Source organism: Citrus sinensis, chromosome 7 (genome assembly GCF_022201045.2).
Source record: "Citrus sinensis cultivar Valencia sweet orange chromosome 7, DVS_A1.0, whole genome shotgun sequence".
Classification (NCBI taxonomy): domain Eukaryota; kingdom Viridiplantae; phylum Streptophyta; class Magnoliopsida; order Sapindales; family Rutaceae; genus Citrus; species Citrus sinensis.
Window position 1 is genome coordinate 17587613 of NC_068562.1, and position 26625 is coordinate 17614237.

The 26625-nt window shown below is 32.2% G+C and overlaps 1 protein-coding gene and 1 long non-coding RNA gene across 6 annotated transcripts in view; one reads left to right on the forward strand and one right to left on the reverse strand.

Annotated features, from left to right (window-relative positions):
• Positions 1–1847: 1847 nt before the first annotated feature.
• LOC102616278 (leucine-rich repeat receptor-like serine/threonine-protein kinase BAM2) overlaps positions 1848–26625 on the forward strand; it is a 46542-nt gene continuing 21764 nt past the window's right edge. For 4 of the 5 annotated variants that reach the window (XR_008056685.1, XM_052445039.1, XM_052445041.1 and 1 more), the window contains exons 1-2: positions 1852–2548; positions 2648–2719. Coding sequence is in view for 3 of the 5 variants with exons in the window: in XM_052445039.1 (XP_052300999.1) it covers positions 1903–2548; positions 2648–2719 (718 nt within the window). In the remaining 2 variants the exon portion in view is untranslated. Of the gene's footprint in view, positions 2549–2647; positions 2720–3125; positions 3198–10707; positions 12700–12828; positions 13468–26625 lie in introns of those variants that run through there. The other variant, XR_008056684.1, reaches the window with a different exon arrangement.
• On the reverse strand, positions 6281–7911 carry LOC127903822 (uncharacterized). Its single transcript, XR_008056688.1, has 2 exons — positions 7467–7911; positions 6281–6595 (listed from the first exon to the last, which is right to left on the reverse strand). It is a non-coding gene; the product is annotated as an uncharacterized LOC127903822 (long non-coding RNA).

Here is a 26625-nt window from a genome sequence, read left to right on the forward strand (position 1 = left end):
GTGGGGACTTTAAAAAAAAAAAAGCATAATGATACACTGGTGACGACAATCCTTAAGTATTTGTTTTCTTTAGTTACAGTTTGGTTTGAATGATTACGTTCAAGTTCGAATTTTCTTTATGTAATTAAAATTAAAATTGATAGAACAAATGGGCTGATCAGTACGATGATGAAGAAGAAGAAGAAAAAGAGGGGATGTCTTTGAGGATGAAGAGAAAGAAAGTTCTCAAATACAAATCCGGCTTTATGGAAATTAAATTAAAAGCTATCAAGCATTGTAAATAGCTTAACAGATTAATGCTGAGCTAATCAAGTTTGTTTCTGAAGAAGATGTCTTTAAATCTCTTGTAGTTAAAGATAATTATCATATCACCATATCAAATATGGACCGAATTCAATCAAATGAAATCTCGAAAATAGAGCAGCTCATAGATGTACGTTGGTCGACTTTTTGCTGCTCCTTTTATTTTAATAAAATCCGTGGCTAAGTCGAGGTTCATTTGAAAGTACTTGGTCGAATTGCCATTTGGCACGCCAACGACTTTCTATTGATCAATAATTTTGAAAGCGATGTTATTAATTTACCATCTAATGTATTTTTTTTTATTATCATTTTATCATTAAAGTTTTTTTACAATTATTTTGTTCAGTTAATGTTTTAATTTTTACTATTATACTACAAAAAAAAAAGGATAAACACACCCGTAGGATAGGTTATCCACAAAAGCTGATTACCAAATTGTCTTGTTTCTCATTTTGTTTAATTTTCACAAATTCAACACACGATTCAAACATGAGTGAAGATTTTTATTGGGAAAAAATCTGGTCTTCCATTTACTAGAATTAGGTATGTGTGATTTTATTAATTTTCTTTTGCTTGAATTAGGTAGCTGGAAGATTATGAATACTTTGCAGGATTTAGAAGGATTTGAATGTTTGACCGCATATAGCTTTCTGTCCATCAGCTAATGCAAATTCTGTATTTTATAAATATCAAAGCTGGTAGGTTGACAAAAGGACCTTATTACGTGCCATAAGATGCTTTGCTCAAAGCTACGACTGGGCAATGCCGTGCTGTTCTTATCGGCCAAGGCAAGCCATTTACTATTCTTTCTAATGGAGCAAAATAAAATGATTCTTACCTGCATAGAAAATTAGAAAAGAAAAGAAGGATTACTGATCAACAGAGCTGTCATTTACTAGAAGCACATAAATCTCACACTTAATTCATTATCCATCTGTAATGTTCTAATGATACTTAAGTATTACCTAAATTAGCCTTTCAAAATTTCACTTCGAAAAAATCCAAGGTTGTGAAGTGTCTGTATAAATTCGCTAATACAAGTTCTCTCTATTCCCAATTGCTTTAAACTCTGTTCTGAACAGAGCGTGAAAGGATATATTCATTTATCTAGTTATATTTTTATGCTCACTTCAAAGTAATAATTTCTCCTCGGTCTGCAAATGCTAAAATTTAATATTATATCCGTTGACAATATTTACTCCAAATTCACGAAAACAAAATTTCTAACAGAATTATGAAATTCGTTACTAGAAATTTGTATAAAAGTTGTGAGAATAGAAGGTTTGATCATAGGAAATTAATATAACCCTATCCGATGCAAAAATGATTGTAAAGAAAAACAAAAGTCACGGGCTTATTTAGAAAAAAGAAAAAATTACATTCCATTTTCCAGTTATTAAAGTAATTCTAAAATCGCTAGGTTCACAAAGGATAGGCTTTGGTTGACTGAGGTCAGCCTTAACGCATGCCGGTCTTTTTCTCCTCTACATTCTTTGAAATTTTGGTTTCACTATAAATACTCGGTATATAGCAAACTTATAAGTGTTCTTGCATTACCAATCCAACTAAGCACACGCTTACAATATAAATACTCATCTCATGGAAAGAGTTCATTCTCTCAGGATGATGAGCAGATTTCTCTTACTCCATTGTTTGATTCTTATTTCCTTATTTATCGCGGCAGCAACAGCCAACACAAGTTCTACTATCACAGACCGAGATGCTCTGTTAGCCCTGAAAGCTCACATAACTCATGATCCGACCAATTTCTTGGCTAAGAATTGGAACACAAGTACTCCTGTCTGTAATTGGACAGGCGTCGCTTGTGATGTCCATAGCCATAGAGTCACAATCTTGAATATTTCAAGCTTAAATCTCACAGGCACCATCCCTTCTCAACTTGGGAATCTTTCTTCTCTGCAATCACTCAATCTCAGTTGTAACCGACTTTCTGGTTCCATTCCCTCGGCCATCTTCACCATATATACAATGAAATATGTTAGTTTCCGTGAAAATCAGGTCTCCGGGCAAATTCCTGCAAATATTTGCAGTAATCTTCCTTTTCTGGATTACCTTTCTTTGGCCAAAAACATGTTTCATGGAGGAATACCGTCCGCTCTATCAAATTGCACGTATTTGCAAATCTTACATTTGTCATACAATGATTTCTCGGGAGCCGTACCTAAAGACATCGGTAATTTGAGCAAACTTAAGGAATTATATCTTGGCCGTAACAGACTCCAAGGTGCGAATAATTACGGAGTTTATTTATGAAAATTGTTCCATAAGTTGTAGTATGAATAATGTTCCATAAGACAATTTGCACACGTTGATTAATTTGCAGGAGAAATTCCTCGAGAGTTTGGCAACCTTACGGAATTGGAGCGGATGTCGTTATCAGAAAACGAACTCCAAGGTATGATTATGAACTTTTTGCAATTTTATTCTACCCTCTGCTTGCATCTGTATTCATTCGTTTGTTCGTCAATTATGCTCCATGTTTTATTGTTTTTTCTTTCAGATAGAGATAAAGCTCCATGTCTCCCCTCACTCATTTCATTCTTTAAATTATGCAGATAAAAATTTAAAAAAAAATGTTTTGTAATTTTCTTTTGTCATATTGCCACTTCCGTTTTGAAGCTCCCAATTAAGTCTATGAAAATGAATGACGTTTCATTCTTATTCTTGTCAGCCTAATTCTTATATAAATGAAGAGTAAATTGTTATTACGATATTGGTCAGCCAATAAATTCTTCTTTTTTTTTCCCCCAAATATGAGTGATCAAATTGTTTGCGCATAGATAAATGTACTTAATTTGCAGGAGGTATTCCACGGGAATTGGGGAATCTTACAAAATTGGAGAGGTTACAACTGTTCTGGAATAACTTGACCGGTAGCTTTCTTTACAATATATATACGAGACATCTTCCGCTTTTTATTAGAAATTATATATTCAAGTTAAATCTTAATTAAAAGATTTCAAGTCTCTCATTATAAATTCTCATATGAGGATGTGTCGTTACCACTATCTAACATTATTCCGTTTTTTTATTATAAATTAGTTTGTGTTAATTCAAAATTCTGTAGCATTTAAAAAAAATTAAAAACACGTGGAATAAATCGTTAATCTTTCTTCTTTACTGAATTTGGATTTCTCAAAAATAATCTTGACAAGTATGCTTCACTAATGATATGCATGTGTGACAACTTGATAAAATATTTTAAATGGAATCACTAATTATCTTTAAAGATGCCATCAGTGATACATAATTTATTAACAAGCACCATACCAAAAGAAATCAACAATTTTATTAATCTTAAAGAGTTACATCTTCACTGCAATTATGACATAAATTTTTAGTCATCAATCGCATAATATTTTATCTTAACGGATGATGATGTTCAGTCTTGGAATTTATAATACCTTGAAGGTTAGTAGCTTTGAAAATAAGAAATTGTTCATTTGCTAAAAAGTTAACTTAGTATTTAAGTTTTTCAATTGAAAATTTTGAAAAAAGTCTTGAGAACTAGCCCTCCTTAGTATTTCGGCTGATAAATATGAAAAATAGGCTAGAAGAAATTATTGTTGTGTGTGCTTAGTCTACTTGGGCTTCGGGCTTGATTGCACAGTTGAGCACTTACACCTATTATAATAATAGGCTTTTACTTTCACCACACGTTTGATAATTTCTTAACCTTCCCAATTAGGTTATAGCAACTTATATATATAAATAACTAAAGCATACTAAAAAGCTAGCAATTTTTTGACCGGTATCTATTTCACGTCTTTCATTATAAATTCTCATAGGATGATATCTCATTTTTTATTAGAAATTAATATGTGTTTATGCAAAAAATTTTAGCATCTAAAAAAAGTATAAAAACACGTGGAATAAATCAAAAATCTTTCTTCATTACTGAATTTCGATTTCTCAAAAATTATCATGACAGCTATGTTAGTGTCTTACTAATGATATGCATGTGTGACAGCTTCATAAAATATTTTACATGGAAAATATAAAAATAGACTTGAAAAAATTTATTTTACTGAAATAATAGTTAAAAAGAGAGGAGAAGTACAATTCCCATGACTTAGGCTTGTTGTGTACTTACACAAGGTCGAACACTTACATCCCACGACATAGGCTTTTAGGGATGAGTGGCATCAAATGTGTCTCTGCTTTTATGTATTATTATTCTTTGAAACAAATCTGATTATAATTCTTTTAAAATACAGATTAAATAGCACGTGAAATTGGAAAATATTTTACTGCGATAAGAATTCATATATTCATTGTACTAGCACATATAAAATAGACTATAAATTTAGTTCCAAAATACATTCTTATTTTCATATAAATATTACATTATTAATTTAAATTAATATTAAAATATGTTGTTTCTTTCACTATGTTATTCTATTTACACAATGATGTGACTATTGGAATTAATAATACTTATAATTATTTTGTAAAATTTAATACTTTGTTAACATTTTATCTACATATAATAATTAAACTGAAACTTGTATTTAAAAAAATTCCAGTTACGCATATTCATTTCATGACATAAAAGTGTATATTTATGCTAATTTACCATTATCAACAAAATGCTTTGAGACAAATAATCTAATTTATATTTTTATATTTAAAATACTTGCATTTATTATATTTTGAAAAAAAAATTATTTGCAATTATTTTAAACCGTTGGATTCAAATTTTCGTAGTTATTAAAGTCAAAGGGTATAAATGTATAATAGTCAAAAACAGATTTGTATGATCATTTTTCAATGTATAAATTTTCTTAGTTAGTAGGAAAAATTAGAAATTGTTGATTTACTCATAAATAAATTTAATGTTTAGCATTTCAATTTTGGAAAACTTGAACTAAATGTTGATAACTTCGAATCGGTCGAGCCGAGTTTCGCTTCCTTCACCCACGGACCCATTGAAAGTTCTATTCGAATTGAGTTTCCCGGTGCTTATAAAAAGCATTTCTTTTCCTTGTCGTAGATTTATTCACAAATGAGTTGATTAGCATCGAAGTTACCTGAGAGTCTGAGACCATGCTAGTAGGAGAAATTTGAAAAGAAATTATTTTACTGAATTAATTTATTTTATCTTGTTGTAACTGAAATACTACTTTTTTTTTTGGGCTATCACTGGGGCTTGATTTACTTTAATAGTAGCAGCCACCGACTTAGGCATTTTTTACTTCTCACCACACAATTTGATCTTTTAATTCGTTTTAGCCACATAATCTATCTATCTCTCACCTATTGCTTACTTAAATCTCATACATATTTTATCTACTAATTTTTATAAATATTAGTCAAATGTATTTTATTATGTTTCTCTCGTAACTGCTCCAAATGTGTACGATTAATACTTAACCCTCCCTTTTAATTTACCGTGCAATCTCTATCACTTAAGTCACATATATATTTTACCTATATTTTACCCCAAAAAATATAAAAATAAAAGAAAAAGAATATGTGTAGCAATTTGCATATAACTAACAAAGCATTGACGGTGTGTAGCCTTTCAATACTTCACGAGTGGCTTTTCTTGTGTGTTAGTACTTGTAATAATTGTGTAGTGTATAAATGACATTTTATTATTAAAGTGCGTCCATTTTTAGATATTACTTACACTACTAGAAAAATGGTCTTTACTGACTTTAGAATAGTGTCAGAAATTACTTTTACTGACACTTGTTAATTGTGTCAGTAATCTGGGAGTCAGAAAAATAGTGACACTTGTAAGTGGTGTCAGTGATTACTATTACTATAGTATCACCGATATTATGACACCATAGTGTTAGTAGTTATTGATATTTTATTAGTGTCTATGATTACTGTTACCATGGTATCACTAGTTAATTTATTTTTTAAAAAGTAAAAAATTAAATTGGATCATTGCCTATTGATTTATTTGTAAAATTAAAAGCACCACAAAATAACAAAAAGAAATTGATTTATATCACAAAATCTTTCATTTCACATTTAAATATTATTAGTATATATTACAAATTGAACTTCAATAGCCAAAATATGAGATATCCTACTCTCATAACTAAATAATCCAAATTCAATACATAAAAATTAGTCTCTGTCCCTATCTGACCAACTTCCATCAGAATTAGCCTCATCACTTCTGCTTTCACTGTGATAATTGGAGCGCCTCCGACTCCAAGTTGTTTCATGAACTTGACGTTCATCATCATGGCTTCTGCCAGAACCACTTTTCACAATATCAGCCTCCCTTGATCTGGACCTTCTGTAATGATGCCTGCATAGGAAATTACAAAACCATAAATAACCAGAAGATTTCTAACATCAGCAGTAAATACATTAACTAATGAAATTTGATCATAGTTTGGATCATCATCCCTTGTACATAAGATTGCAATGCTACATCACCAAAGGCTTCTTGTTGAATCTAATTATTTTCTTGCCATGCTTGCAATATGGTCATTACGCCACACACTAATCATACATTTTTGAAAGTGGGTTTTAATCTCGAACAATAGACCAAAAAAACCAACAGAAGAACTTTCTTTAAATCTTGCATTGTGAGAACATCTTTTCATTATTCATTGCTTCTAAGAAAACCGAGTTAGGAGACTTGAAGAAAACACAAATGAAGAGAACGATACTATGAAGAAACCTCTCAAAATCATCGGTTAAACATGGAAGTTTAAACTAAAAAATTCAAATAACAGAAAGTGAATTAAATAAACAAGAGTTCATATATACCAAGTACAGTTTTTAGTGTCTATGACTAGTAATAAAAGCATACCTATCGGCATTAGTTGAATCTATCTTGTTCCTCGTTTGTCCTGAGCGTTCTTGATTCCAGGTCCCAGATTCATCAGAATAACCAAATAAAGCAGCCATCTTTTTCACCCAATATCTCGGAGGTGGTTTATCCCAATCAGCCTATTCATAGTCTCCGCCAGGGTTGCGAAAATAGTGGATAAAATTGCAAGCCATTCCACGAGAGCATGTCTGTTAAAATATGCCCAACAAAGATAACAAGAGTGTAAAAAAAAGAAGAAAAGAAACAAACTCATTTCATATCAAAAGCAAAATGGCAAAGAAAAAAGCAAGTGTATAAGCCGCACAATTATAACTCTGAAAAATGAGACAATTGGCTGTACCTTTAGTCTTGACTTCATATATTCCCCACATATGGCAATCTTCCATCTAGTCACATTAATAAATTCACATGTGATCTGTCAAGAAACACACAAATAAATAAACCATCACCATCCAGAAAATGACAAGCTGTAAAATTCAGTAAACAGTAATGTGTTGATTACAATTTAAGCATGGAGAAAAATTTCAGATTAGACTATGTCAACAGTGTCCATAGATAGTTAAAAGATGGGAGAATGTGCTGGCGTTCACTAAGCATATAATTTTTCACAGCTTAACCCATTACAATTTTACCAGTGTCAAGTCTAAAGGAAACTAGTCAGGAATCTTCTGTAAAGTAAATAAATAGTGAAACAACTGTTCTCATAGCAATAAAATGAAATTATTTTAATAATTTTCTTCAACTTTCAGACCAATTAAACAAGTGAAGCAATTTTAGTACAATGAACAGCAATTTAAGTTGAATGGGCAATTGGAACAATTACGGAACAACTAGACCCCAACGAATACTGCAAAAACAACCCTTAAACAATGACTTAAGAAAGTATAAGCTTCTCTTAAGAAAGTAGAAGCTTCTCCTAGATCATGCCTTTTCAATCTCCCTTTGCTAAGAAAGCTGCCCTAGTATTTAAGACTATCCAAATCCTATCAACATGTTGGGACATTCAAATACAGCCTCCAAGAAGACATGCTGTAAGCTTTACAACTGAAGTCTGTCGGATAAACCAAATCTTATACCCAATGCCAAGAGCTTTAATTCAATCCATTTTGACAGGCACCAATTACCAGGAATGCAGGCAGACAAAGAGGATCAAAATGACAGGATATCAGTATTCTGGAATTTCTATCAGAAACATGAAAAGTGGCAAGGCCTATTCACTGAGAGCCAAACATTTTTTAAATAGTAGTTACTTTATATAAAACAAACAAATATAAAGTAGAAAGTAAGCTCCAACAATTCTTCACAAAGACTTGTTTCCCAGCAAAGTAACGACCATTGACAGAATGGTAAGCGAGAACAGCTAATTCCAGGGACTTATAGTGAACATAGACATTTCCTCTTAAGTGGGAAGAACCATTTCTACACACCTGCGCATATTTGTTAGTTAGTAAATGAAGAGCACCAACAACATGTGTCAGTAAATAGGTGTTGTGGCAAACAATCCCAAACCTTCCAAAGTAATGACCATTGTTAGATGACCAGCTCTGACAATCGACGATATATAGTATATTCCACAAGAAACTACTAGTTGTTAAGGAGAAATTTTTAACTCAAACAGAGTTGTACAGTTATGTGACTAGTGAGAGAGAGAAAGAAAGAAAGAAAGAAAGAAAGAAATAACGAAAGAAAGAAAGAGAAATAAGCCAAACATATAAACAAGAAATTTCATAATAGCTAAAATCATTTGCAGCATGTAGGATACATAATAGCTCATAGCCTTCACTCTTACCCAATCAAGGCCAACACCATGAATCTCCATCATTATGAAAACATAAATCTCTGATTTCACATAGTCAAAGAAAATAAATAAAATGTGAACTCAAAAGAACTCACCAGTGATACTATCTAGAATAGTTATAAACACATTACAATATATCAACTGGAAAAATATTTTTCTATATAAAAAGCATCTTCTATATAGCAAGGACAATGCGTATATAAAATGATCCAACAAATTGCACAAAAGTATAGAAGTTTGGAAGAGTCCTTATCAGGATACAAGAATCAGCAATTACATACCTCGAGCCTCTCATCTTGCTCCCAAGCAAGCCCGAGACCATTATACATATTCTTGATGAGTAGAGTGCACGATTTATCAAGGTAAAAATGAACTATGCTGCATCTCTGACCAAACCGACAAGCTCCAGTCTTCAAATGGAAAGGACAATAAGCTTTATCCTGCCATATATAATAAAAACATGATTGACCATGATAAATAGGCAAATATAATAGAAATGAAATATAATACAGTAATTGCAAATTGAAAATTTCAGATAGACAGATTGAAAGAAAAGGCATGCCTGTTCAGTTCCAAAATTGGGCACTTGTTGAGCAACAATCTCCAATGCCTGTTGTGCATTCTGGTGATCAGCAAAGGCTTCTGATTGTGGGGGCAGAGGATTTGATGTAGGCCTATCAACATCCTGCAAAAGGAAGTAATAACGTAGAAAGTTTAATTTTTGCCATAACCGAAGAGAATGGGCATCCTGAAGTAAAGTAGAAACAAGCCTAACATAGTTGTCAATAGAGTCAAAATTACCTCTTTTTTACTTAGTGGGTTCGCATCCTTCTTCGGAACTCTGACCTTTTTCTTCCTGATAATAATATCATTTCCTTGCCATATAATTTCAGCAGGCCCTTCGCCAACATATTCCCAATCATCATCCTCATCACATTCATTCTCCTTTCATCTCCAAATTCGCGATGCTCCGAGAACATGCCGTAGCTGGTGAGCAAGCGGAGGATATGTTGCAAGTTCTCGGCGTCCCCACCGCCGGATTGGAGGATACGTGTCAAGATCTAGGAGGCGGAGAGAGAGGCGTTGGCCCCAACTTGCCAGATGGCATCCGGTACATGGAGACGGATGGCAGCGGTTAGAGACATGGGAACACTTATCATGTTGGCCAGCTCCATTACGACCAATCTTACCTTCTTCCCGCCATCTCTGCACTCGTTATCTTCCATTACTGCTTACTGACCTTTGATTTCGCAGCACCATGCCGGCCAATCAAAAAGATAAGACTTGAGCACTTTTTGACAATTTGGATGTTAGGGATTTTTCAGATCTGGGGAGCTTAGGAGGGAACGAATGCTTTGTTAGAGGGAGTTGAAAAGTTGTATTTTGGATAAGGTAAGACTTGTGCATTTGTTTTGTTTTTATCCACTCAAAAAGTATAACTCTAAAAAAATTAAAAATTATTCGTAGCCTAGTGGTCTTTTGATTCAATGTAGAAGTTCTAGGTTTAAGAGGTCTTGGGTTCGAATTCAGACTAAAACAAAATTAAAATGATAATTTTTAATTGCTGATACCTAAGCGTCATTGATCGCTATTACTAAAGCTATTGATACTTCAGTATTAGTAATTAGTGATACATATTTGTTAAACGCGGAAAATGATCCAAATATATGTATATACTGATACTTTTAAATAAAGTGTCAGAACACAAGTATCAGTAAAGACCATTTTTCTAGTAGTGTTATTATTTAAAAAATAAACTAAATATAATTCTTTTAAAATATAGGGGAGATACCACTTGAAATTGGTAATCTCCAAAATCTGGAGGTGTTGGACCTTGGTCAAAACAAATTAATTGGTACTGTCCCAGCTGCAATCTTTAATGTGTCAACACTCAAATTTATTGAGCTTCAAGATAATTCTCTCTCTGGAAGTCTTTCGTCCATCACAGATGTCCGACTACCAAATCTTGAAAAGCTTCATTTGTGGGGTAATAATTTCAGTGGCACAATTCCTCGTTTCATCTTTAATGCTTCTAAGCTCTCTATACTAGAATTTTCAAAAAATTCATTCTCCGGTTTTATTCCCAACACATTTGGCAACTTAAGAAACCTTCAGAAGCTGAGATTATATGATAATTATTTGACATCTTTAACTCCAGAATTGAGCTTTCTATCCTCGTTGTCAAATTGCAAGTCTTTAACACTTATTGACTTATCAAATAATCCACTAGATGGCATTCTTCCTAAGACGTCTATCGGAAATCTTTCTCATTCTTTGAAAGATTTTAAAATGCACAATTGTAACGTTAGTGGTGGCATCCCTGAAGAGATAAGCAGATTGACCAACTTGACAACCATTGATTTAGGAGGCAATAAGTTGAATGGATCAATTCCGATTACTCTCAGCAAATTACAGAAGCTTCAAGGTTTGGGTCTTGAAGATAACAAATTAGAAGGATCAATCCCAGACAGTATTTGTCGTTTGACTGAACTGTATGACTTGGAGTTGGGTGGCAATAAGCTTTTTGGATCAATCCCTGCATGCTTCAGTAATCTGGCTTCTCTGAGGATACTATCGTTGGGTTCCAATGAGTTAACTTCTATTCCCTTAACTTTTTGGAATCTTAACGATATCTTGTACCTCAACTTTTCTTCAAAATTTTTTACTGCTCCACTCCCATTAGAGATTGGAAATTTGAAGGTTTTGGTTGGAATGGATTTTTCGATGAATAATTTTTCAGGCGTTATCCCAACAAAAATTGGAGGCCTAAATAATCTAGAATATCTCTTCTTAGGATATAACAAATTGCAAGGATCAATTCTTGATTCATTTGGTGACTTGATAAGTTTGAAATCCTTGAATTTGTCTAATAATAATCTCTCTGGGGCTATTCCTGCATCTTTAGAGAAACTCTCGTATCTTGAAGATCTAAATCTTTCTTTCAACAAGCTGGAAGGAGAAATTCTTATGGGAGGATCTTTTGGAAACTTCTCAGCTGAATCATTTGAGGGAAATGAATTATTATGTGGTTCACCCAATTTACAAGTCCCGCCATGCAAAACTAGCATCCACCGCACATCATGGAAAAATTCTCTTCTCCTCGGGATTGTGTTGCCATTGAGTACAATATTTATGATAGTAGTCATTTTGTTGATCCTAAGATATTGACATAGAGGAAAACGACCATCGAATGATGCTAGTATGCCACTAGTAGCAATGTGGAGAACGTTTTCATACCTAGAACTTTGTCAAGCAACAGACGAATTCAGTGAAAACAATCTAATCGGCAAAGGGGGTTTTGGCTCTGTTTATAAGGCAAGACTTGGGGATGAGATGGAGGTTGCAGTGAAAGTTTTCAATTTGCAATGTGGAAGAGCATTTAAGAGTTTCGATGTTGAATGTGAAATCATGAAAAGTATTCGCCATCGAAACCTTATCAAAGTTATTAGTAGTTGTTCAAATGAAGAGTTTAAAGCGTTGGTATTAGAATACATGCCTAGTGGAAGTTTGGAGAAGTATTTGTATTCAAGTAACTGCATTTTGGATATTTTTCAAAGATTGAACATAATGATAGATGTTGCATCAGCTTTGGAATATCTGCACTTTGGTCATTCAGCTCCAATAATTCACTGTGACTTAAAGCCAAGCAATGTATTGTTAGACGATAATATGGTTGCTCATTTGAGTGATTTTAGCATCACAAAATTGCTAACAAGAGAAGATCAATCTATGACTCAAACACAAACATTTGCCACAATAGTCTATATGGCACCAGGTTTGTCAATATAAATATTTTCTATTTCTTGTAAACTTCCTAATAAGTTGTTTATGTTTCATGATCTTCATTACATGAGGAAATTCTTATTAATGATATATCTTACTATGTAACTATTGCAATTCATAGAGTATGGAAGAGAAGGACGAGTATCCGCAAATGGAGATGTTTATAGCTTCGGGATTATGTTAATGGAAACTTTTACTGGGAAGAAACCCACAGATGAAATTTTTAATGAAGCAATGACATTAAAGCAATGGGTTAATGATTGGCTACCCATTTCCACAATGGAAGTTGTTGATGTTAATTTGCTAAGTCAGGAGGACGTACATTTTGTTGCAAAGGAGCAATGTGTGTCATTTGTCTTCAATTTGGCTATGGCGTGCACTGTGGAATCTCCTGAGCAGAGAATCAATGCGAAAGAAATTGTAACAATGCTCTTAAAAATTAGAGGCTCATTACTTAGAAATGTTGGAGGCAGATGTATAAGACAATCAAATTTAAATTGATTCTGCCCCTCCATTGCTTGCTATCCTTTTCAGAGACTTGAACGGTTATCCTTCATACCAGTTTTGTTGATATGTTTTGTTATTGCTCTTGCTCATGTTTGTTTCTCTATTTCTTTAATTTGCATGCATGTATTTTTCGTTCTCTTTTATGTTTTTGTTGGTTTGTATGTAGTTTGTTTTTAAGGGTAAGGTTGATTATGTCCTCCCCTAATTAGACGTATCCTTTTTATTTTTATTCAACAAAGCTTCTCTAATACTATCGAGGTTCATCAAAAGAAAATTTTAAATTAATTTTCTTTTCTATGTTAGATAATGAAATTCTAATCTTCATAGTGAATAACCTCAATAATAGAGTGTAAGAGTATTAGTAGTTATGGTTCTTTTCTGAACTTGAAGTCAAGAGCAATTTAACAGCAACAAACAAGTCTCTTGTATTATAGGCAAAATTCTTTTCATTAATCTTATTTGTCTACATGTTCTCCTATTTTCTCCATTAATCTTCGCTCAAAGTTTCATGCTTCCTCTTTGATAAAGGAAAATGTTACTCGTGAATATTTCAAATTTTCAATTTGACATGAGCGACTGTTTGCCAGCCATTTGATAAAATGGATATGAGTGGAGTTTTCAATCATTACCTCCACCAAAATCCTTACAACACCACTTTTTAATTTTATTTTTAATAATACATTCAGTTTAATTTAAAAAAATAAATCCATTTGTGGAATTTAATCTTTTTCTCATAAATTTCAACCTAAAAAATATATTTCTTTTAAATTTTTATTACAAAATATTTACAAGTTCTAAACTATTAAATTATTTTCTTCTTATTATATAGTTTATATCTCCATAACTCTAAACTCCTATAATTTTTTAAAAAATATTTTTTAATTTAAAATATAAATATAAAATATAGAATGGAGTGAGTATAAAAAAACTTGTTAAAAGAATAATTCATTTAAGTATTTAACTGAATTTTAAATTAAAATAAGAAATAAATTAATTTTTTTTATTAGTTAAGTAATTTTCAATTGAAAAAGAGCTTTTAGTAATATTATTGAAATATGATTAAAATTCTTATGAATTAAACATTTTCGTATAAATACTAGTGATAATTACAGAGAAAGTACGATGAAGTGAAAAAACTTAAATATAAATACTCTAGTATAATTTTCACATGCAACTTATGAACCAGTGATATTTAGAGCATCATAAAATTGTTTTAACACGATTAATTGGTTTGAAAAATTGCCAATAATGTCTACAATGGGATTTAAAAGATTAAACTACATATATAAGACATGATATCATTTAAGACGGCTTACATATTATGAGAAATATTTTGATCTTCCAAATATTTAAAATGTCAATTAGACTGAGTCTATACAATGAAAATTTCAAATAAAAAATAAACCCTTTATTTTCTTTTAATCATAAGTGTGATCTTAATTATTAAAGTCATTTAATGTCCATTACTTATTCATTTTTTTAATTACCTAAATGACATTGAAAAATCTACTCAATATTAATTCATTCAAATGTAATCGGAAACTGCAAATGAAACAAATGCTTGAAATCACAAACGGCCTAAAATTATATTTTCATTTTTCAATGTTGCAGTGACTTTGATCTTGATATTGAAAATTTATTTGTAACTTATATAAATGCCTCAATTTTATCATAATTCGTTAGTAAGGCTACGTAGGGAGCATGGATAAATTTTGGGATTGGATAATATTTTTGGAACTAAAAAATTAATTTCATCCAATGTTATATTTGGCTGTCAGGACTAGCAACTTAGTCTAAAATTATTGAAATTATTAATCTTTTATATTATAATCTTTTCATTCCTACTTTAAATATTATTGGTAGCTTAAATCATTTTTTAAAATTAAATATAAAAATAATTTAAATTAAATATTAAGATTAATTCATAATTTTTTTACCTAGAATTTTATACTATATTAAATAGTAAAATTATATTCGATAATGTATTATCATTTATTTAATAAATGTTTAGGTTTTAGTATGTTATATTATTATTTAAATTAATTTTTTATTTACATATAAACATAAATTATTATTTACTAATTTAAATTTATTATAATTAGTTAAATAATAAAAGATAAATGATTATATTGAAAATATAAATGGTATTCTAATGTATTATAGTCTAAATCTTACCCCTATGAGTTTATTTTATACACCTTTTATTATATTAACCACATTTATAATGCAGTGCAATGTAACAAAAAATTATAACCAAATATGAGTTAGCATGAAAATTTTAGTGCAATATAATACAATGTAATGTAAGCTAACAAATGGATATTTAATGGAAGCAAAAATTGCATATGGCTTGTGGGTCTCTTAAAAGACAACAAATAAACCAATATGATACACTGATTCTGTCCTCTTTAATGATGTCTTTACTAAATGGGAATCAGAATAAGTTAGAATTGGAATGACCTTAAATCGAAATAAGGAATTAGAATAAAAATAAATTGTTTATTTAAGTTGTATGAATCAAAATCGGAATAAATTTTACTCAAATTAATATGTTTATTTTCTCTTAAAATTAGAATGGACTATTACAAGTTACTAAAAAATCATTTGATAATTGTTGTCTCTAGTATTATTTGCATCGGTTATAATGTTAACAATAATAAGAATAAAAATGATACTAAAAATGAAAATAATAATAATAGTAGAGACAATAATAATAAAATTAATAAATTATTGTTATTATTACTACTACTACTACTACTACTAGTAATACTGAAGACCGCTCAGTGAAGATTGGATAGTGAAGATGAAGATGACGAAGATGAAGATCCCAGCAACCAACTGTTGTTCCAAAGATGATGTGCCCAAATGGAGACAACCAGTGATGACCAACCAACTAGATCCCAATCTCGATGTTGTGATCTCGTATGACCACAGATAAATCTATGTGTGATGTCGGTGTCGTGATTTTTTTATTTATATTTTTTAATTTATCAGTGGTATTTTCAAATTTTTGTAATTTTTATATGGGCAAATTGGATAGTCCAATGAACAGGAGATTGGTTCTCAACCATCCTAATAATTAGTCTCTCATTTTCTATTTCTAATTTGATGTGGGTCCTGCTATTTCGATTCCAATTCTTACATTTATTTGTGAGACAAAATTATGGTGCAACTGTAGTAGTATTGGATCTAGCTACAGTTATCATCATGACTGGATATAATGGTTGAAAGTAATTGTGGTATGGTACCACAGTTGCACCATAGCTGAACCTTTATTTGTGAAGTAAAATGATGTTAATAATTTTCAATTCGAGAAGTAAACACATCATAATATTTTTTTTAGATGCTTCCATGGCATAATCTCATTGGTCCATTTTTCTTCACGCTTTTCTTCACGCCTTAGATTCAACTTCAAGATTCAAGATTCAATTTGAAGCAAACACAACTACAAAACAAATATAATAAGCGTTAATAAGCCTGTGGCTGAATGGTTGTGGACTTGTGGCCAAGCAAATGTAACTCATAGTGAACGAATCATATCTTATTATCTTACGCCAGAAGCTAAACAATGTTCCCATTCCACGTGTCACTCTCTGACCAATCCCCGAACTTTCTTCATATTTCCAAAGAATCCCTCACCAAGTCAAGATAATTACCTTCACTCTACTCATATAAATACTGTCCTCGATTCGACTGATGTCTGATGACGACATATCCTTAGTCTTTATTTAAAAGGGGAAATTATAAAAAATTCTCCTCGTTCCCTAAAAATCTAGGGTTTCTCAAGAATCGCTAAACCTAGATCCCAATCCTTGAAAATCTCAATTTAACCTCTCTAGGGTTTCAATTGTCGAGGATTCGCTTCAAAATTTAGTATTTTTTAGGGGATTTTGCTTGTCTCGTATCCTTCAATTGTTGTTGGGTTCTGAAAATAATTTGGAATTTTAGGGGTTTTCAGATTATTTGGTTTTGCTTGAGTGGAATTTCCTCTAGTTACGGTTTCAGTTTGAAGGGTTAAGTGCGATTTCGAATATTTTTATAAAATTTAAATTAGAATTCATAAAACGATTGGGCGTTTAATAATTAATTGATGGCTAGCGATACTACAATGGCGGCCGCAGCTGCGGAAGAAGCAGAGGCGGTGGAGGAGTATGATAGCGATCCAGATGAAGTGAAGCGCTCTCTTGCGATGCGCAGAAGGGAAGCCAGCGATGAGGAGGTTGAGGAGGATAAAGATTCAGAGCTTCCAATAGTTCAAAGTGTCCACATTCCTGCGGGAGAAGCGGAGACTGTGGATGAGTATGAGAGCGATCCAGATGAAGTGAAACACTCTCTCATTATGCGCAGAAGGGAAACAAGCGACGATGAGGAAGAGGAGACATAATTTGAGCGTCGAATGAATTGAAGGGTCCAGATTCACTCTTACATTGAATCTGATGGCCAAGGTGGTACTCCAGCTGAGTATGATGATGATGAAGAAGAAGAAGAGGAACATGACAGAGAATTAGAAGAAGAAGATGAAGAAGGGGATGTTTATGAGGCTGTAGAGGAAGAAGAAGTTTTTGAAGAAGAGGAGAGGAATGATGGGGCGGTTAAAGTCAAAGGAATAGAGGGCAATGATGCATGAGGAGTATGGAGGGTGCAGTGGAAGTGAGTAAAGGGAATAATGATAATGGCAATGGTGCTAAAAGAATGATGCAGCAGAGGAGGGAATGGAGGAAGAGAAGAAGGAGAGTAATGAGCCTTTTGCACAGCAGCTGGGGCTTTTTATATGGGACAATGTTGCAGGTCGACACAGGTATTATTTGATTTGAGTGACAATTTATAAATAGCTAATAGCTGTACTTTCATTAGGGCTTGTCAATTAATCCAGTCTCGTTTTTTGGTGCTGTATAATGATTGTTTGCTGGAATCTGTGTAGAAGGCTTTTGGCCTAGTAGGTTGAAAGGAGAGAAAGTTCTCAAATAAACATCTGTGCTTTGTGGAATATAAATAATAGGTACAAAGCATACTAAATTACTTGACAGATAGATGCCGAGCTAATCATGAGCTATGATATCATTATCCGTGCTTTGTGTATTTTTAATGGGGCTTGTCTATTTCAAAGTGTGTAGTGTAGAATTTTTGGGTTTAGTTTGAGTGATGAAGCGTTAGATAGGTTTCTGTTTGGCATAGTTAAGTGGTTAATACGAGCTATTGAAGCAAATATGGAGTAGGATATCTAGTTTTGGGTTTGGTCTTAGTTTGAAGATGGCTACTGATTATGCAGCTAGGTACGTATTAGTGTTTGTGGATTGCTAAATGCTTTCTGTCAAATGTGACTAGATTATTACTTGAAGTGCATGGATCTTACACTTAATTAATTATATATCCATTTGTAATGTTCAAAATGATCATGTACTATTGCTTAAAATTATGTCTTCAAGACATCATTTTGAATCCATGGTTGTAATGTGTCTCTAAATTCAGTAATACAAGTTCTGTCAATTGCTGTCGGATGGCAGTGACTTGAATAGTTTAATGTTCATTTGCAGAAAAAAATTGAGAAAGAAAACTAAAAAATTTCTGTGCGTTCTGCTGGAAATTTAATTAGCTTCATTTGAGCATTAATTGCTGGCATTAGCTCTTAGATTTCTCTTGCATTGAATGAATGGATGAGTGCTAATCCATGCAAAGACTTCCATGCATACACAATGAATGCTTCATCAAAGGTATGGTAAAATGTCAACACGCTTGGCCCAAATTATCAAGCTGGTGTGGTGGCTGCTAGATTTGTTCATCCGGATTTTGGACCATTTTCATTGACAATGAGAAAAGCTGCAAGATCTGTAAATCGGAAACTCATTGAAGTGCCAAAGGAGAGATGGAAGTGAATAACTAGAGAGTTAGTGAAAAGAGGGTGCAGTGATTGTGTGGGAAGCTTTGGGTATACTTGGGGTTTGGATGTGAGATAAAATAATTTGAGAGAGAGGTTGTAACAATTTTTCGGTAATAGAGTTTTTCAGGTAACTCTTGTGTTGTGTGATTGGAGTATTCTCTATTGTATTTTTTTATTTGTTATTTATTTGACTATTGCTAGCGGAGATCTTGGGTGGGAACCAAAAATTCCCAACAATTGTCAATTGTTTTAAACTCTATTTCAAACAGAGCATGAAGGGATTCACTTATCTGATTATATCTTTTATGCTTTAACTTCACTTAATTTCATCTTGTCTGTCACCTTTATTAAAGTTGTATATGTTGGAGTATTAGGTTCATCACAGGGATCATATTATGGCTAAGGAAGGGGCACAGTTTATCGGCTGCACTCAATTGTAGCAGAGTATTTGGATTCAAGACTGTTAGAAGGTTGTTACAATGCAAGGCTGTTGCTGTGTAACTGTATGCCATTCTCGCAAGTGCACTCTTAACAGATTGCTGAGCTGGCACCGGATGTTTTTAGCTAATATTAGTTATTGGTCTAGAGTGTTCTGATTTATTCTATAAATAGCTCATTTGAGCTTAGAACCTTTATAGTGTATCATACATTTCCGTTACTTCTAATAATGATTTTCTCTATTCCTTTTTCTTTCACTTTCGCTTCCATTTTCATGATCCCCAAACACCATCAATCCATGATTTTCTAGAGTATTAGTTGTCTATTTCTACAAACATAGAATTGTTGTTTTAAGAAACAAAGTACTCTGTCCTGTCACCCGCGGTCTCCTTGTTTATCGACTTGTGAACAGGGCTAAATAAACGGCAAATAAGATTTGGGTCAATGGGTCTAACGTGACAAGATATTGAATTATTGCCCTTTTCTTTTCTCCACAAATCTTTGGTTAATTTTTAGGTTCCCTCAACTTTTTTCCCCTTTAGCACTAAAATTCATTTTTGATACTTTATGCAAAAATTATGATGAAAATGAGTCACTTTAGAACATCAATAAATTTTTATTTTTACATCCAAGATAACGACAGTTACACTTAGATCACTCTCATTTAGTTGAATTATATAGGTAATAAAGTTGGCTTAACAAAATATGATTCTTAATTGTTGTAATTAAGGGCTAGTATTATTTGGTTTTAGTTGTAGGGCTTATAATGCCGTGGCTCAATTCTTGGTGGGTTCGAATTATTAGACGATCATTCTCAATCCTTTACTATTCGTAATTAAAAATTCCTGTATCACAATTAGAACTTACAAATAAGTCAAAGTGGGTTAAATCATATGTATAAATTCGAGGTCTATTACAAACTTTTAAAAAAGATTTTCTCTGTTTTTTTTCTCTTTCACCTTTTCTTCCATTTTCTGAATCCCCAAACACCACCAATCCCTGATTGTTTGAGTATTAGCTGTCTATTTCTACAAACAAGTTCTTGAATTGAATGGCTCCTCTTTTATCCATAGATCTTTGCTTAATATTTTTGTTCCCTCAACCTTTTTCGGCCCTTTGCTCTAAACTTCTTTTTTGATACATTACACAAAAATTATGATGAAAATAAGTTACTTTAGAACATCAATAAAATTTTATTACATCTAAGATAAGACAATTATACTTAGATTACTCTTATTTAGTTGAATTATATGTAAGAAAATTAGTTCAATAAAATCTAATCCGTAAATATTCCTTATCACATAATTAACGTACTTAAAAATTCTTAAATGATCGGTCGCTTGTTTTACAATTCTTTTATATATCTTTGAAACTTTCAGCTTCCCAACACATCATATTATTCTCAATTCGTCTAAATTATTATTTTTTTTTCAAACACTGCAGCAACAACCAGTATAAAATAGAATGAACTCAATTAATGGAAATTTTTCTAGATGCTTTCATGGCAGAATCTCATTGGTCTATTTCTCTTTGCACCTGAGGTTCCTCTAACAAATCTACCTCTTAACTCTCATGTCCGAATTTAAACTTAAAAGATGTTCCCCGTCCCACGTGTCCCCAAATCTTTGTATTTCCAAACAAACCCCTGCCAACGAAGTCAAGTGATAGGATGGCTTTTATTACAAACTGTATGAACGTTATGGCCATGGGACATTGGATAAAACTAATGGAATGTAAAGCAAAATTACCGATTAAACTAAATTGAAAATCCAACCAATTGAATCGGTTCAGTGTCACTCAAAATATGTGTGTGTGTGTGTAAAACAACACAATTATCATATTAATGAGGCACTATTAAATTCATTCAGTGAATATTTTTTTTTTCATTTTTAATGAATGCTTAATATGACAAACAATCTGTCCCATTGAGCACTGTTTAAGTCATTCAATGAAAATGAATACTTCTATAACAAAACAATAATTCCCTTATTTATTTGACACGCAAAGAACTTTCTTGCTCAGCTCGGCGGCTAATCCTTTAAAATTTGTTAAAATTCAGTTAATTGATGAACGAGACATAACCTAATAAATCGTTTAATTTGTATAATTGATAAAAATTTGAACTTCAAATAAAATAGATAGAATGATTAATTTTTTTCATATTTAGATAATTGATATATGTCATGTTACTATGAGTAAAAGAATGAGGTGTATGATAGAAAACATAATGTTTACGTTTGTATTAAAAATTTTAAGTGCAAATCTATTTAGTGTAGGTTAGACATAAAAATAGTTACCAACTTGTCTTGTTTCTCATTTTGTTTAATTTTCCTAATTTGAATAACTATTAATTATGAGTCAAGGGTTTATTGCGAAAATATGGTCTTCCATTTACTATAAAAAGATTAGCGTGATTTAATTATTTTTCTTTTTGCTTGGTGTCTGTAAAATTATGAATACTTTGGTAAATAAGATAATTATAAATACCATTTTGAAAATCCATGGCCATGGTTGTGATGTATCTTTATCAATCACGGATACAAAAATTAATCAAAATTATCGATTGTTTTAAATTCTGTTTTTAACAAAGCATGAAGATTTCACTAATAGTAAGGCTGTTGTTGTGTAACTGTATGCCATGCTCGCAAGTGCGCTGTAACAAATTGCTGAGCTGGCACCGGATATTTTAAGCTAATATTAGTAATTAGTTTGTAGTGCTCCGATTTAAGGTGTATCGTACGTGTCTTGTTACTTCTAATACATATTTTCTCTATTCCTTTTTCTTTTACTTTCTCTTCCATTTTCATGATCCCCAAACACTAGGGGTGGCAATATGGGTCAGGATTCGTTTATTCGATTCGATTCGATGCGAATTAAATGGGTTTGACTTTGAAAAAATTGATTCGTTTAATAAATGGGTGAATTCGATTCGATTCGTTAATTAAAAGAATCAAATGCGGGTTTGAAAATTTTGATTCGTTTATTCGTTTAGAATTCGTTTAATAAATGAGTTATAAACGAATCGAATACGGGTCGATTCGTTTAAAATTCATTTATTATTCGTTTAATTAAATTACTTTTTTATCCTTAAATTTATTTGAAAACTTTTTAAAATTTAAAGGTTAATATTATAATTTTAAGCAAATAACTACTATATGACAATAAAAAAAAATAACAAACACATTACACACTCACACATTCGCATTTGACTTTTGACATTTCACACTCACACACGATTGCACAAGGCCACAAACATAAAAACCCTAACGCGTAGGGAAAGAGAAGTCGTCACTGCATCCATCAAAGCAGTTTGCCGCTGCTGCAACTCCTAGCCGCCGCCGCCAATCCGGCCACACGGCACACCCCAACCCTCACCGACACAGCCACTGGTGGCATGAACTCACACCACGACAGCTGCGCCACCACCACAACAGCCGCGCACAAGATAGGTTTTCATCCCCAACACCACTTCCCGCCGCGCTAACTACCCACCATCACGGTACACCACTCAAATTTTGCCTTTAATTGATGTTTTACTGCTGTTTTGTTGCTGTTTTGTTGCTATTTTGTTGTTATTTTACTGCTATTTTACTGTCATTTTACTACTATTTCCCTGCTGTTTTACTGCTGTTGTTTGGCTGCTGTTTCGCTACCTTTTTTTGCTATTTTTCCATGATTTTGTTGCTATTTTGCTGTTATTTTATTGTTGTTTTACTGTTATTTTATTGTAGTTTTACTACTGTTTCGCTGCCATTTTTTTGTTATTTTTCCACGATTTTGTTGCTATTTTACTGTTGTTTTACTGCTATTTTGCTGCTATTTTACTGTTATTTTGTTGCTATTTTGCTGTTATTTTGTTACTATTTTACTGCTATTTTGCTTTCGTTTTACTGCTGTTGTTTGGCTGCTGTTTCGTTGCTATTTTTTTGCTATTTTTTCACGATTTTGTTACTGTTTTACTGTTATTTTACTGCTGTTTTACTGATGTTTTGTTGTTATTTTACTACTTTTTTACTGCTGTTTTCTTGTTGTTTGACTGTTGTTTCACTGCCGTTGCTGTTTTGCTGGCATTGCTGCTGTGTTTGCTACTATTTTACTTCTAATTTTTTGCTGTTTTGCTATTAATCAGGGCCCTTAAAATAATTTTGAATTATTTTATTTTTAAGAGAATGGACACAAGCCAAAGTAATTCAGCCTATACAATTAACGATTCTAGTGTTGGAGATGATGATGTAAATGACATAATCGAACTGGAAGAAGAGATTGAAAAAGGTTTAAGGCCAGTGGAACAAAAGGCACCATGGCAAAAGAAACTAACTTCACAAGTTTGGTCGTTGTTCCGGGGGATAAGTATCCGGACAACAAGCCGAGAGCGGTGTGTAAAAAATGCAGCATTAAGTACGTGGTTGTGCGCAATTCTGGTACAGGTAATCTAAGAAGACATTATAAAACTTGTGCAAAATTTAAAAAGCGTGATCCTGTACAAATGATGTTAGATCGTAGTGATGGACTGTCAACTTGTGTTCCCAAGTTTGAAGCTCATGTGTTTCGTGAATTATTGGTTTGTGCCATTGCTATGCATGATTTGCCATTTCAATTTGTTGAATATGAGGGAATTAGAAGAATTTGGAATTATTTGTGTGATGAAGTGCCCAACATCTGTAGGAACACTGCGAAAGTCGATGTGTTAAAAATGCATAATATGGAAAAGACAAAAATTAGAAGCTTGTTAGAAGAAGCTCCTAGTAGAATATGTCTTACTACTGATTTATGGACTTCTATAACTACAGATGATTATTTGTGTCTCACTGCACATTTCATTGATAAGGGATGAAATTTACAAAAAAAAGTGCTGAATTTTTGTGAAATGCCAACTCCACACACTGGGGTTGCTTTGGCTAAAAAAATATTGTCATTGTTGTGTGAATGGGGTATTGAGAAAATGATTTTTTCATTGACTGTAGACAATGCTTCAAGTAATGATGTTTGTGTTATAATGTTAAAAAGTCAATTGAGATTAAGGAATGCTTTGGTGTGTGATGGGGATTTCTTTCAAATTTGATGTTGTGCTCATATTATTAATTTAATTGTTCAACAAGGATTGAAAGAAATTGAGAAAGAAATAGAAAAAGCATGTGAGATTGTGAAATATGTCAAAGGGTCACAAGTGAGAAAAAGAAAATTTTTAGAGTGTGTTAAGCAAGTATCTCTAGACGACAAGAAAGGATTAAGACAAGATGTTCCTACAAGATGGAATTCAACTTTTCTCATGCTTGATAGTGTTCTGTATTACAAAAATGCTTTCCGTCATTTACAATTGAGTGATTCTAATTACAAGAATTGTCCTTCTGAAGAAGAATGAGAGAAAATAGAAAAGATTGGCAAATTCTTGTCTATGTTTTATGAGATCACATGCATTTTTTCTAGTTCAAAATACCCCACTTCAAATTTGTATTTTCCGAAGGTGTTTGCGGCTAAGGTTGCTTTGGATCAATTATTGTGTAGTGAGGATGTGTACATGAAAACTATGGCACAAAAAATGATCGAAAAACTTGAGAAGTATTGGTCTGATTTTTGTACCATTTTGGCCATAGCGGTCATCTTGGATCCTAGATACAAGATGACATTTATTGAGTTTGCTTATAGCAAGGCTTATGGTCAAAATTCGGAGGAGTTGAAACATGTTCGAGATAAGTTGTTTTCAATTTTTGGTGAGTATAATTTGATCACACCATCTTCCTCCACTACATACGTACTCACTCAAATGAGTGATGTTGGTTCAAGTGCGGGACGTAATGACAATAGTCAAAGTACACTTAACTAAAGGACCATGGATATGCTCAAGGCATATTTACAATATTCTTATTTGTTCATTGTATGACTTATTATTTCCATGCTTGTTTTGAATTTTGACTATTCTTATTTCTTAATTATTTTGTAGGAGTTTGATGATTTTGATAACATGGATTGTAGTTCTTATGTTAGAAAATCTGAATTGGAGTTTTATTTAGATGAGCCAAGAATTGATAGAAAGATTGATTTCGACATTCTAAGGTTTTGGAAAGGAAATGGATTTCGTTATCCTAACCTTTCTTCCATGACTCGTGATATCTTGAGCATTCCTATATCCACTGTTGCATCTGAATCAGCTTTCAGTGTTGGCGGTCGAGTTCTTGATCAATTTCGAAGTGTATTGAAGCCAGAGACAGTCCAAGCAATTATTACTACTAGAGATTGGAAGTTTGGAGAGATTGGTAAAACTTGCTCATAAAATTTATTTACTTTTCTTTTATAATATTATGTGCAATTTTTCTAATTAAGATTTATTTTTATAAAATTATTGTAGAAAATTTGGATGTCACTGTGGACCAACTTACTCAAAACATTATGAACATGAGCACTAATTGTGCTCTATCTGCAGAGAGTGCCAATGATCCAAATGACAGTGTGCGAGTGTGGTAGGTAAAGTTTTTATCTTGTTTAATTATTATTTCCTTGAAAATGCTACAAATTTGCTATATATTTGATTTTTGAAATTTTACAATGACTATTATCAATATTGCAGCATGTTAATAACATTTTGTTTACTTTTTGGTGTAGAATTTTTGTTTTCAAGGTGACAAAGACAAATGAAGAGAATTAAAGAAATTACATTTCTTTATAATTTGAATTTAAATTATTGTTATTTGTAATATTAAGGATTTGGTATTTGGTATTTGGATGACTGTATAATATGATGTGAATTATTTATATTTTGTTGTGGGATATTAAATTTGTGTTTTTTTTGCTTAATTTTTTTATTAATTATATTTTTCTAAACGAATTGTAAACGAATCCTGATTCGATTCGATTCGTATAGGATAAAGGAATAATAAACGAATCTGGATTCGATTCGATTCTTTTATCAATTCTATTAAACGAATTAAACGAATCGAACCGAATATTCGTTTAATAAACGAATCGAATCCGAATCATGAAATTTCAATTCGTTTAATAAACGAATCGAATCCGAATCATGAAATTTCAATTCGTTTAATAAACGAATCGAATCCGAATTCATAGAATTTTGACCCAATTCAATTTGAATTCGATTCG